Here is a 13745-nt window from a genome sequence, read left to right as displayed (position 1 = left end):
AATGGAGGGGGCTCAGAGCAGGTCGCTTGGACGTAGCTCTTCGGGGTAAGGCCTGTCTGTGTTTTGTGTTTGTACAGCACCTGGCACAATGGGGTCCTGATCCCTGACGGGGGCTGGTAGATGCTACAAGGCTCCTTTGTTAGAGGTGCTGGCTGCCCCTAGCCCTGTGGACCCTAAGTGGAATTGGTGCTGAAATTCAAGTCACATCTGCAAATTTTGGCCAGGTTCAGAGCTAGGCCTTAGATCCCAGCTCTGGTCTCAGGCCTAACCTGCTACCGCGTGCCACCCCTCCGACATTAGATCTCCTAGCCAGCCCCCCTGTGAGGTAGTATCTTCTCCCCTTTGGACAGCTGGGTGAGATGCGGTTAAAGGGACAGTTTCAGACCTGGTCTGTGTTTAAAAAGCAGTGATTTTCAGGCTGTTTCCACAAGTGGGGATTTCAGCCATTGGTTGGCAGCAGCGCAGCAAACCACTGACGCAGCCGCCACCTCCTCAGTGCCAGGCCGGGTTGACCTGGTGTGAACCGGGCTCGGGCTGTCAACACAGTGGTGCAGTAACTGGGGCAAACCCACTGTAGACAGGGCGTTGGCAGACTCTCCAGGGCCTCCTGCCAAGCTTTGTGGTTTTATAGCACGTGGTTCAGCAGATCAGCCACTTCCCTGGGAATCAGGACACCTGGGTTTTGTTCCCCACTCTGCCATTGAACTGCTGTGTGACCTGTGAATCACGTCCCTGCTCTGCGCCTTAGTTTCCCCTCTGTTTAGACTGTGCTTTCAGGGGCAGGGAAAGTCTTATTTATTTTTATTTTATTTATTAATTTTATTTTATTTATTTAAGTCTCTCATCATGTGTCTGCAGCACGCAGCATGATGGGGGCCCCAAGCTTGATCAGGGGACAAGGGGGATCTACAGCATCTGACCCTATGGGACCCCAATCTCACTGGGGTCTGTGCAGCACTCAGCACAGGCCCTTCCCCTGTTGTGTGTTGGAAGAACCCAGGCAAACAAAGGTGGAAACAGACACCTCTCAACCTGAGCAGGTAGAAAGTGATGTCAGATGCACAAAGCAAATAAACCGGGGAAGAACAGAGAGCGGCATTTTGTCTCTGGTCTCGTAGCCGCAGTGAGCCAGGGCATTCCCTGTGGCAGTGGAAGGGAGGTGTTCAACGCTGGTAGAGAGCTGTTATGAGTTGCCAACTGTTGCCCAGTAGGTGAGTGGTGGAGCAGGTAGGAGTCCTGGCTGCCCATCTTCTGCGTCAAGCACTAGCGCTCCCTTTGCCATCTGCACTGTGGTTTCACAGCCCAGCATTTGGGAACCAGGTCCCTTCCAGGCTCAGCTGGGGCCAGAGTTTTCGAGTACCTAGCGCTCCTATTGAGTTGGGGAGGAAGTGTGGCTGACTGCAGCACATCCTGGGCATAAGTTCTAGTCCCATCTGTGCTCTGCTTTGGGACCTTGGGCGTACCATGGCCCCTCTCAGTTTCCCCATATGTGAAATGGGTATAATACTGCCCTCTCTTGTGATCTACTGGTGGAAAGTGCAATGGAAGAGCTAAGTGTGAACTGCTTGGAACTAGGAGCATTTTCTATGGAGCTCAGAATTGATAATAAATATTTATATTACAATCAGTGCCATGGGGCTTCAGTTGAGATCAGGACCCTCATACGCTAGGCACGGCATGCAGAGACAGACAGTCTATGCCACAGAGATCTTATGGTTTAATCAGACAAGACAGGCTAAGGGTGGGAGGGAAAACAGAAGCACAGACAGGGGGAAGTAACTTGTCTAGGACCTTGCAGTAAATCAGTGGCAGAGCCGGGAACAGAACTCAGATCTCCAGCTGCCCTAGCTGCTGCACCACCCTGTCAGAGCCAAAGTCCACTCAAGTTGATTTAATTTAAGTTAATTGGGCTTGGAATCGCATGCTGTTGAAGTCCTTGGGTTGTGGTACACTTTGGATCATGACATGGTGGAGGGGAGGTGGTTGCTTGCATGGATGGGGAAAGAACTTCCCTCTGGCTTTAACTGCTGCTTGTCAAGGTGTGTGAACATGCCAACGTGGTTTATCATTCAAAACCAGTGAGCAGAGTCCTCAGCCAGTGTAACCCAGCTAGCGTCAATAGCACTACCCGGATTTACACCGCTGGAGGGTTTGGCCCTATAGTTTTAGTGAGGTGGGACCTTTCAAAGTGAGCCTTGAGTGATCTTAAAGATCCAGGAGGAATTGGATCACTTCACATGGGAGCGGAGCGTTTTCAAGTCCTGGCTTGGGCAGTTCTCCATTCTAGTATTGCAGCACTTGGATACACCAGCAAGTGTGGGAGCAAATTTATAAAGGGAGCATTGACTTGTGGTTAGAACAAATTCAGCAAAAGAGACTGAGCCAGAACTCCTGGGTTTTACTTCTGGTTCTGCTGGGCAAGTCTCTCCCTGCTGGCCCTTCTGCACCAGGTGGATAATATTTACTCGGCTTGTCAGAGCTGATTTGCCGATGTGCTTTGAGATCCTCTGATGGCAGGAGCCTAAAGTATTTTTGTTTGGTAAAAGACTCTTCAAGTTATTGAAATTGACCAGATTCAAGCTGCTTCGGGGCAATGTGGGAAAATGGTTCTTCTTTGACCTGTGTGTGGGAATTGGGTTCTGGGTCAGTCAATGGGCATTAGATGTCTTTGTTTGAAAGGATCAGGGTCCCTTCACCAGCTCTCCTCTCCAGGCAGCTGCAGCCCCTCCCTCCTGGGCACAACATGCTCTGAACCCTCATCTAATAGCCCTGCAGTCCCAGGTTGCCAGCTGTTGCCGTTCCGTAGGTGGCCTTGCCCTTGGGGTGAGGGGAGTTCACTTCAGCCCAGGTTAACAGCACAGGATAGTTTGGCTTGGCCACTGAAAGCTGGCGTGGGGAGTTTCTGGAAATTATTTGAGGTGGGATGATTTTAGCAAGCTCCTGCTTGCAGTAAGCTGCATAATATTAAGTACCGAGGGCCAGATTCCACTCTGCTGAGCTGCAGTAACTCCACTCACCTCTGGGGCGATGCCTGGGGCAGAGGGAGGCCAGAATGTGGCAGCAACTTTCTAGCCAAAGTGCAACCCATCGAGTTCTACAGTCAGCTCCCTACCTTCAACAAGAGGACACAGTCTGTGGGTGGAGGAGGGACTACATGTCCCAGCATGCTGTGCTCCACCTTCTCCAGAGACCTGGCAGCAGTGTATGCTGGAATCTGTAGTCTCTAGAGGACAGCGCCTCCCGCTTGGGCAGTGAGGTCTGGATGTGAACTACAGGTGCCTCCTGCAAGCAGAGGCCACAGTGCTGGGTTTCTGGCACGTGAGTGGGAAGAAGTTCAGAAGGGGTGTCCCACACGTTCTGAGCTGTTGAGCGTGTGCACCAGCTACTCTCTGTGCCTCATGTGGTTCCCCTGCCCCAGTATGCGGGAGGGGCTGTTTTATTTCAAGCCTGTGGAGGATTCGTTTTTTCCCCGTTACCAGTGTGGTATCGAATGTGGTACGGCCGGGTAACAACCGCAGCGACCTCCCTGCATGTTCGTGGACTTGCCCCAGTAAAACTTTGCCTCAAACTTCCAAGGGCAAACAATGGGCCTTGGTTTCTCTTCCCATTCTGACAGGTTCCCAGCCTTTGGGAGGCAGAGCTCCCTCCTTAACATGGGGATAAACAGTTTATGCTGAAACTGATCCAGGAAATTGACACACCTGAAAAAGCTCTGTCTCTGACCACTTCCTTAAATCTCACTCGAGGGACTCCTTATATTTGAGGTGTGCTGCCAGTCTGTGCCAGTCGGCTGAATTACAGCAGACCATGCCGTGGCATAGCGGGGAGTGTGGGCAGCAGGCTGGGAGTCAGAGCTGAGAATTGCAAAAGCGACTAGGGGGATTTAGCTACACAACGCCCATCGTGTGGTTAAATCCCAGGCTAGGATGCCTGGGTTCCCTGCCCTAACTTGCGGTGGCCTCGGATAAATCACCCAGCTGCCTCTGTCTCTCTGCTTCAGTGCCTAGGCTATAAACCCACCCGGATTAGCTGATCTAAGGAAGGGTCAGGATCATTTGCAGTGACCAATCTGCAGACCAAACCCAGCTGTATCCTGTGTGTCCGTGTGCATCTAGCACTTGGGATTCCAGCACAATCACTCCCAACAGCTGTTAACCACTTTGCTGAGGCCTGGAGTGAGCAACCCTAGTATGAGAGAAAACCAGGCATTTGCAGTCTGTGTGGGAAAATCTGCTTTGTCGAACCATGGAACGTAAATGCCGAGAAGACCTATTATGTCTTACCTGGCCTGTCACCCCACGGAGGCCAGTTCAACATAGTTCCCTACAATCTGCTCCAGGGTGGCATGGCCCGGGCGAGGGGAAGGGTTGGTGCTGTGCTTTCCAGCAGCTAGTGGCTTTGCTCTGTGATGGGCACAGTGTCAGCGACGGGGCATGTTGGAAGCCAGGGTGCTGGCTGTAGGTATCGCATCCCCCTTCAGCGAGGCCCCCACAACGTCATGCAAGACAAATAGGGATCTGGGGCTATAAGATGCAGCAGGCAGGGGGGTTCTCTGGAGCAGAGTGTGGAAAGGGACCCAGGCATCCGAGTGCCTGACTCTTGCTGACTCCCACAGCCCTGCAGCTCCCCCTGGCGAATGATGGCAGCAGCCGCTCCTCTTCCTCGGAGAACTCTCCCCAGCATCAAACGCACCAGCCGCGCCGCCCCCTGCTGGGCCTGCCCCAGCCGTCCTTCCCCATCCCCAGGAGCATGGAGAGGTAAGCAGTGGGGAAAGGCCGCCACCTCCCAAGTGGTGGTGATGGGGCTGAACTAAGGAAACCCCTGGGGCTGCTGTTCTTGGCCTGGCTAGCTGGCTCCCTCTACAGGGTACTGCGTGTAATGCAGCTGCTGCACCAATCACCTATTTTGTGTATATGTCCTGTAAACTGGTGTTGCGGGCCAGCTGGCTCGGCCAATGAGGTGGAGCAGGCCAGCTGGCTCGGCCAATGAGGTGGAGCGGACCCACTAGCCTGGACAATGAGGTTGAGCCAGTGAGATTTGCCTGACTTTATTCTGGTGGGCTAGCCAGCAAACTGGGCTAATCCAGTGCCACAGGGCGGGGGGCACTAGACTTGATGGGCCTGCTGTTACAGGTAGGTTGGGGTCCTCAGCCAGTGCCCAGCTTGGACTCTGACCTGGCCCCCGGTAACTGTCAGGGGAGCTGCTGCTCCTCAGAGCCAGGGTCACCTGATTTGATATGTTGTCTTCATCCAAACTTTCTCCACTTGTCTCTCTAGTATAGAGATAGACCAGAAGCTGCAGGAAATCATGAAGCAAACGGGTTACCTGACCATAGGAGGGCAGGTGAGTTGGAAGAAGTGCAAAGGGATCGTATTCTCAGTGATGCCCCATCAGTAGAACTGTAGGTGCCAACTAGTGCAGAGTATCCCTGATTTGTATCAGTTTTCCTGTCCTAAACTGTTGTGTGGAATTGTGCTTTAAACAGATGCCAAGTCCCACCCCCGAGGTGGCTGCATTTCAGTGCTGGGCAAGCATTCCCTGTTTATTGTTGCTCTGCATGATAAACAGCTGCCAAGTCCCACCCCCGAGGTGGCTGCATTTCACGGCTGGGTGAGTGAGCCCAGTGGTGTTGCCGTGCAGCTATTAAACAGCTCCTGTGCAGTGTCTCAGACTGTGTTCTGTGTTCAGTTTGGTTCTGGCTTGAGACAAAATCCTCTGCCCCAGAACAGGCTGCATGAGGGCAAGCGGCCCCCCACCACATGCATATGCTGCCCATGATTGGGATTCCCATCCTGCAGGGAGAGGGGAACTGAGGTTTCCCTGCGCTTTCGATCTCCATTGTGGGTTGGAGAACAGGCAGGTGGGTGCAATGTGGGGCCAGGGGGAATCCAGTGTGCCGGTCAGCGAAGCCTGGTACCCCACTAGCTGGCACACCTACCATGGAGGTTACCCTGGGGAGTTGTCCTAGCTCAGGGTTGTCTCCTGGTCCCCTGCATCTAGACATGGGCTCTGCTGTACAGCCCCTCCTGTAACCCTGTGCGTATGTGTCTTGGTGCAGCGATACCAAGCAGAGATCAATGACCTGGAGAACCTGGGCGAGATCGGCAGCGGGACGTGCGGTCAGGTGTGGAAGATGCGGTTCAAGAAAACGGGACACATCATAGCCGTGAAGGTGAGCATTGGGGGCACGGCCTTACGAACAGACCGAGCAAGGGGGGAATAGTTCCATCAGGAAGGGAGGGGGTGGTGGTGAATGGGGAGAGCAGAGAACAGAGGGTCAGGACTCCTGGGCTCTGTTCCCAGCTTTGAAAGGGGAGTGGTGTCTAGTGGCCAGAGCAGGGCGGTGCTACACGTCAGGATTCCTGGGTCCTATTTCCAGCTCTGGGAGAAGGGTGGGATCTGGTAGTTAGAGCTTGGGGGGCCAGGGCTGGCCTTCTGGGTTCTGTTCTTGCCTCTCATTGGGGAGTGGTGTCTAGAGGTTGGAAGAGGGGGGCCTTGAAGCCAGGACTCCACTGCCTTTGTGTGACCGTGAGCAAGTCATGTCCCATGTCTGTGCCTCAGTTTCCCCACCTCCGAACTGGAGATAACGCTGCCCTATGTGGGTGGGGAATCATCCGCGTTAATTAACAAAGGGTTATGTGGTCCCCTGTGTGGCAGGGCAGAGCAGGTGTCACTGTTCACCCCTGCAGTCAGCTCTCAGCCCATAGAGCCGCTCTGTAATCCCCACTTATTGTCTGGTCCCCACAGCAAATGCGCCGCTCAGGTAACAAGGAGGAGAACAAGAGGATCCTGATGGACCTGGATGTGGTGTTGAAAAGCCACGACTGCCCCTACATTGTCCAGTGCTTCGGGACCTTCATCACCAATGTAAGAGCCCCCTGTGCTCACGCTGCAGCTCTCCATCTCCCCCTTGTGGCTGCATGCCCTGGCCACAGCCTTGAGCTGTCAGAGCTGGGGCTTCCAGTTCAGGCAGCTGAGGCTGGTACTTGTAGAGAGGTCCCGGGTTCGATTTCTGCTGCCGCCCCGAAGAGCGGTGCGACTTTACCCAAAGCTGCCACCTCCTTTCCGCACAATTGTCCAGAAAGCCAAACGCATGTCGCAACCCTGGTAACCCGGCGTTGGTCTCCCTCCCACACAGACAGACGTCTTCATTGCCATGGAGCTGATGGGCACATGTGCGGAGAAGCTCAAGAAACGCATCCAGGGGCCCATTCCCGAGAGGATCCTGGGGAAGATGACGGTGGCGGTGAGTTCCGGTGGAGCGAGGTGGGGGAAGGGCAAGTGGGGCTGGATGCAGAGTGATGGGCACCTGCCAAACCTTTCTCCCACGTGAGCAGCTGGGAGGGACCCGATCCACCACTGGCCTCTCCCGTTTGGCAGCTGGGTTGGCTTTGCACAGACAGGGTCTGTGCTGGGAAAGGGGCTCCCAGAGGGAGAGATGTCTCGCCTCAGGGGCTTGTTCCCACTGATCTCTGCACAGCAGCCCATGCACACCTGGGGCCTTGGTCCTGCAATCCCATCTCATCAGCGTGAGAGGGGCTGGCTCCTCCCTTCTCCAGGACAGGAATTGTGGGATTGATGGGCCGAGAACTGAGCTCTCGGTGCCAGGTGTGCTCTCTGCAGAGCTGTGTACAAAGGGACTGACCCCTCCCTGCTGCATATCAAGCCTGGGATCTCTGGCTTTTCTAGCTGGCCCCTCCTTTTGCTGATCCTCCTGCGGTGAGCCCGGGGGGCAGGTGGGTGCAGTGGGCTGACCCTGGGAGACGCCGTCTCTATCAGCATGGGGTGGCCGTGTCCTTTCAGATCGTCAAGGCGCTCTACTACCTGAAGGAGAAGCACGGCGTCATCCACCGAGACGTCAAACCCTCCAACATTCTGCTAGACGAGAGAGGGCAGATCAAGCTGTGTGACTTCGGGATCAGCGGGAGGCTGGTGGACTCGAAGGCCAAGACCCGGAGTGCGGGCTGCGCGGCGTACATGGCGGTGAGGGCTGGGCCGTGCCATGGCTTGGAGAGGGTGCTGCCGGGCCTCAGGCTGCCTGTGCGCTAATTGGCAGCTGTGGGTGCCTGAGCCCCGGGGAGGGGTGGTATCTTGGGACGGGATCCCCTTTAATCTTGCCTGCTGTGTAGGGTGAGGCTTGGTCCGTATTGGGATGGGAGACCTCTGAAGAGTGGCCAGCTGAAGCAGCTCTCCAGAGTGGCTCTAGGGGGTGCTGTCCTGCTTGAGATGACATAAGTGAGCCAAGATCTAAAGACTCCTGCCCTGGATCCTCAGCTGGTGTGAATGGATACAGCTCTGGTGATTCCAGTGGATCTGTGCTGATTTAGGCGAGCCATGGAACTGTTTTTAATGACTCTATGGCCCATTTATACCAGCTGGGGATCTGGTCCTCTCTGCATTCCCCAGTGTGCTTGGCCTAATTTCAGCCAGGTAATCCCCCCCGTTAGCCCAAACTTTAAACTGGTTAAATGAATCCGATTGACTTCATTAATATGCACATTAGAAATCTGTAGATAGATTCACTTCCCGGGCTACATTGCAGCATTGCTGTGTGGCTGTTACGCAGCTGCCTCGCTCCACCCCAGAGCTGGCTGCATATCAGTAGAGAATGGCGTGATTTCATAATCTCCATCTGTAATAGGCATGTGCTGTAATGTAAGATCCTCGCCTCCAGGTGAGCGCCACTGGACTGAGTGTGTACTGACCTTTCTTTTCCAGCCTGAAAGGATAGACCCTCCTGATCCCACCAAACCAGACTACGATATCCGAGCGGATGTGTGGAGCCTGGGCATCTCGCTGGTGAGTGAAGTCCCTTCTTTACTTTCTCATGCAAAATGCTGCTTTGAACTCGGTGCCAAGATTTGCCACTAGGGGCTCAATGATCTTGAGACAGCCAAAGTCCCTTGGCCATTCTCCTGGACACGGTGGAGTAAGGGCAGGGATGATCAGCTGCTGGGTTTTATCTCCAGCTGGTTGGCAAGGTTTCACCAGCATGTTTTTTTCTGTCAGAAAATACTGATTCATGAAAATGGAAACTTCCCATGCGGCCATGTCGGGCTCAACACTCCCCCGCCCGCCCCCCAAAAAATACCCACGACAAAAAAAGTTTTGAAAATGGCAAAACGTCCCATTTTGCTCTTTCAGCCCAAGTGGCTTTTTGTTTCTAAACTTATGGTGTGTGTGTGTGTGTGTGTATGTAAATTTAAATGGTCCTAACCAAAGTGAAATGTTTCAAAGTTATTTTCAGCTTTTCAGTTTGTGAAAAATTTTGCGATTTTTAGCTTTTTGTCCTGATTCAGGTTCAGAAAAAAATTTGAAATGTTGGTCTGGGAAATTCTAGCCCAACCAGCTCTGCTTTTACCCTTGGCCAACTCAATGTCTCTTCATCTATTGAGGAAGATACAAGGACAAACCCGTAGCTGGTTTGCGTGGGTGAGGGATGCAGGTTCTTGGACAGCCCTGCGATCTGTCATAAACTTTGGGCACTCCTGTTCTTAAAAGGAATTGCCTCGGCAAGAGGAATGCAGAAGATAGGCTGGTCTTGTGGCTAGAGCAGTGCCGTGGGGCTCAAGAGTCCTGGGTTCAAATTCCAGCTCTGCCACTGACTCCCTATATGACCTTGAGCAAATCACATCATCCCTCTGTGCCTCAGTTTCCTACCCACAAAATGGGTATAATGACCCTTCCTGTTGTCTGCCTTGTCTGTTTAGCGTGGGAGCTCTTTGGGGCAGAGACTGTCTCTCACTCTATGTCTGTGCAGTGCCTGGCATAATGGGGCCTCAGTTTCAGTGAGGCTTTTAGGCACCACCATAATATTCCTACTAACCTACTTTTGGAAGTGTTAATATCTTTTTAAGATAAAAAGTTCCCCTTGCATTAGTGAAACCAGGATACATGCCTTTGTCACTAGGGCCTTAGGCCCAGTAAGCAAAACTGACGAGAAATCAAGCTAAACAAACCTGGCTAGGGCCAGTGCCGAAGCTAAATGAAATGCAACAGGACAAATCTGTAGGGAAAAAAAACAGATATTCAGATAATCTCAGGGGTCAAAAACATGAACCAAAACATTCACACTAGGGTGCTTGAAGCTAGCCCGGTAGGAAGACACCTCCTATTTCAGTGGGAGTCAGATCAGCCCTCTAAATCCCTAGGAATAAGTGAGCCAATGCCAAACATCTGTTTAGCCTAACGAAGAGAAGTGGGGTGACTCGATCAGAGTCTGTAAGTGCCTGTGTGGGGCACAGAAATTTGACAGTAACGAGCTCTTCTTCGACCAAAGTTCTGACAAGATCCACTGGCCGGAAGTTGAAGCTGGACAAAGTCAGTCTGGAAACAAGGCACAAATGTTTAACGGTGGGAACGACTTACTCCGGGCCGTGGTGGATTCTCTATTGGGTGTTCTTTGGATCTGCATTGGCTTGTCCTGCTCTAGTTCAAACAGGGTTTACTCTGAGGAAGTCCTGTGGCCTGTGTTTTACAGGAGGTCAGACAAGATTCCTTCTGGCCTGGGAATCTATACATCTATGAATTACACTAGGCCCCTGTCTGCATTTTAGGCACTTGGATACCTTTGTAATTTCGTAATGACTAGGCCCCTAATTTCCAGAGGTCTGAGCCCCCACAAATCTCATTGCATTTGATGGAAGTAGCACAGCATCGTAGATAGAGCACATGGACTGTCTCTAAGCTCCCTGATTCCATTTTAACCCTTGCTTTCCCACCTCCCTCCCTGCAGGTCGAACTGGCTACTGGTCAGTTTCCCTACAAGAACTGTAAAACGGACTTTGAGGTGCTCACCAAGGTCTTGCAGGAAGATCCTCCCCTGCTCCCAAACAACATGAGCTTCTCCGTGGACTTTCAGTCCTTCGTTAAAGACTGGTGAGTGACGGCCACACTGCTGGGGAGCCGAGGCCCCGTTCGTGGGCCCCCGAGCCCAGTGGGGGAGAACCAATCCGCTGCATCTATGGGGCAGTGTCAGCTGCTGAGGAGCCATGCCTTGGTCAGAGCTTAAACTGCCCATGAGCCTGTACTGTTTCAATAGATGTGACTCAATGAGTGATCTCCTAAGTAGATGGCACAGGGGCCCCCATACCCTGGCCAGGGGCACCATTTAGGGAGGGGGGCACCTGCTCCCCCTTTATTTTGTATCACAGCAGAGCAGGGGCACACTTCAGATTTTGGTAGGGGTACCCCCATGCCCTCCCTAAAAGGCACCTCTGCAGGCCAGCTCCACGGCGCAGCATGTCAGGCTTGTGCTGTCAGACCCTGTGCCCCTTCTCCAGGCAGTGGCTCTGGCTGGGGCTGTGCTTCATGGCAGGGGAGCTGATAACGGTGCTGCAAGGCTGGATGGCAGCTGGTGGGAAGGGCAGGAGAATGGGCTGCATGCCTGGGTACCGGCGAGCTACGTGAAGCAGCTGGAGGTAGGAGACCGGCCGTACCGAGTGCCTGGAGGGGGCAGAGGGCATGGGGAGGGAGTGCCGGGGGCTAGGGCCACGAGGGAGTTTAGGGGAGATGGGGATACATGAGCATCAGCAGAAGGGGTGCACCAATAGGGCCATGTGACGTGCAAAGTGCTGTACGGATCTGTGCTGTAAGGGTCCATGTCAGCAGTTAGCTCAGGGTGGAGCTGTTGCCTTCCCAAACCCGAGGTCCGGCCATGCACCACGGCTTTGCTCACGCTCCCTAACCCGTGTGCAGGGCTGAAGCCTGGCAGAGCAGTGTCGCCAGCCTGGGGCATGGCCCTTCCCAGCACTGGGGGAGCGCGGGCACCTGGGGTTAAGGCTCTCATTAAAGTTGCTAATCACCAGTTGTACCCACTAGAGCAGTGGCTCTCAACCTTTCAAGACTACTGGACCCCTTTCAGGCGGCTGATTTGTCTTGCGTACCCCGAGTTTCACCTCACTTAAAAACTACTTGCTTATAAAATCAGACATGAAAATACAAGTGTCACAGCCGCACTACTACTGAAAAACTGCTCGCTTTGCCATGTCCCCCATATCATTGTTATCCCAAGAAAATAAAAACCAGCAGGATCTTATTCAGGGGGATAAGGCGATATGCCACATTTATTGTGAATACAGGTCCCAAGATCCCATCTCAGACAAGCCCAAGCAAAGACTGTGGAAGTTACAGGCTGGAAGCACTTGGTGCACAGGGATTTTTTACGCTGATGTCAGAAGTACGAGCTGAACGGCTGGTTCTGAGGGCCAGCGGTGTTCATCTCGGCAAGGGTGTAATGAACAGGCCAGTGTGTATGTGCACCATGTACCTCTTGTGGTTCCTCTGGCTGTCCTGGGCCTTACACTGCTAACAGCAGAGATTCTCCGTTAACTCAGGCATCACAGCCTAGTGCTTTGGTGCAGGCGACGGGGGTTCTGCCCCAGCTGAGAAGCTCTCCAAGGCTCTGTGTGCAGCACAGGGGCACATGGCAGTTCCAGCTGGCAGTGGGACTGTCACAACAGAGCAGCACCTCCCTGGGTTATTCCTTCGCCATCCCAGTGAGCTGTTCAGTGCAGTGTAGAACAGGGTCAGATAGAAGCTGGCCACTGCCATTTGAAATCCATGTGAGTGACGGGCTGTGAAAGACCTGAGTCTCCAGACCCCTCAGCTGGAATTCCAGCCTGGGACTCCTCAGTTCCCGTGGGAGTGCCAGGGGTGCTCTCTGCCATGTGGGGCTCTAGGAGGCTTTCCCTCCTTGCCACCGCCATGCAGTTGTGTCAGGGTCAAAGGTCAGTCAACAGCCAAGGGGCAGAGGTCAGTGCTGCGTGTGGCAAAGGCCCCGGCATGGTCCTGGCCCTGCGAGTGACCTGAGCTGTGCCCCGTGGGTGTGTGTCAGTGCGATGGTCAGCCAGGCCTCCCAAGAGCCAGAGCTGTGCGGCTCAGCGTGCTGGCTTGTCAACAGGGAAACGCTTACATTCCAAACCCCCTCTAGTGCAGTGGTTCTCAACCAGGGGTGTGTGTACCCCCGGGGGTCGCACAGGGTCTTCTAGATGTTTGCCTAGTTTTACAACAAGCAACATAAAGAGCACTAGGAAAGTCAGTACAAACTACAATTTCAAACACCCAATATGTTTATACTGCTCTATACACTGTACACTGAAATGTAAGTACAATATTTCTCTGTCAATTGGTTTATTTTATAATTATGTTGGACTAGATTGATAACTGGTATATTTCTGATATGGGAAACGTGACTCCACAGCAGACCCCAGAATTTGGCCTGAGCATTAGAAAGAAATATGTTTCTCAGCCACCCTGCTGAGTCTGTGTTGATTGAAATTGCCTGTCAGTTTTACAAGGTCAGTGTTAATTGTAGAAGCACATCCAGAGACTAAGAGATTGTTCTAAAAGTAACAAGATAACAGCTGTTCCTTTATGGCTTGGTACAACTTTGTTTTCCTGAGCTCCAGAATAAGATTTGTGAACCCCCTACTCTTGCACGCTTATCTGGCTTGTTTCCTTTTAGATGTAACAAGTGGGATGAACAGACGTATTGAAGTCTGCCATGTCCCACTGATTTTAGAATGGTTCTGTTAAAGGATGAGTCCGTGATACAGTGCAGGTGTGACAGGATACACGTTGGAGTGTGAGTGTATGTGTGATTGAATGAGGAATGAAAGATTAAAGATTGAGGTGCCAGCCTTAAAATAAGACCATTTGGCTGAAGAACACAGTGGATGAGAGAGCCCGATAACCCTGAGAGCATACTTGCTCCAAGAACAAGATGATAACATTCCAGCATTGTT

General features: G+C 52.9%; 1 protein-coding gene across 10 annotated transcripts in view; it reads left to right on the top strand.

The window, feature by feature from the left end:
* MAP2K7 (mitogen-activated protein kinase kinase 7) overlaps window positions 1-13745 on the top strand; it is an 87095-nt gene that overhangs the window by 25697 nt on the left and 47653 nt on the right. For all 10 annotated transcript variants that reach the window (XR_005591199.1, XR_005591200.1, XR_005591198.1 and 7 more), the window contains 8 exons: window positions 4616-4757; window positions 5277-5343; window positions 6059-6172; window positions 6748-6867; window positions 7139-7246; window positions 7804-7983; window positions 8719-8799; window positions 10736-10878. Coding sequence is in view for 4 of the 10 variants with exons in the window: in XM_039514217.1 (XP_039370151.1) it covers window positions 4616-4757; window positions 5277-5343; window positions 6059-6172; window positions 6748-6867; window positions 7139-7246; window positions 7804-7983; window positions 8719-8799; window positions 10736-10878 (955 nt within the window). In the remaining 6 variants the exon portion in view is untranslated. The remainder of the gene's footprint in view (window positions 1-4615; window positions 4758-5276; window positions 5344-6058; window positions 6173-6747; window positions 6868-7138; window positions 7247-7803; window positions 7984-8718; window positions 8800-10735; window positions 10879-13745) is intronic.

Source organism: Mauremys reevesii, linkage group 25 (assembly GCF_016161935.1).
Source record: "Mauremys reevesii isolate NIE-2019 linkage group 25, ASM1616193v1, whole genome shotgun sequence".
Lineage (NCBI taxonomy): Eukaryota > Metazoa > Chordata > Testudines > Geoemydidae > Mauremys > Mauremys reevesii.
Note: the sequence above shows the minus strand (reverse complement) of the source record. Positions and strands in the feature narration are given on the sequence as shown.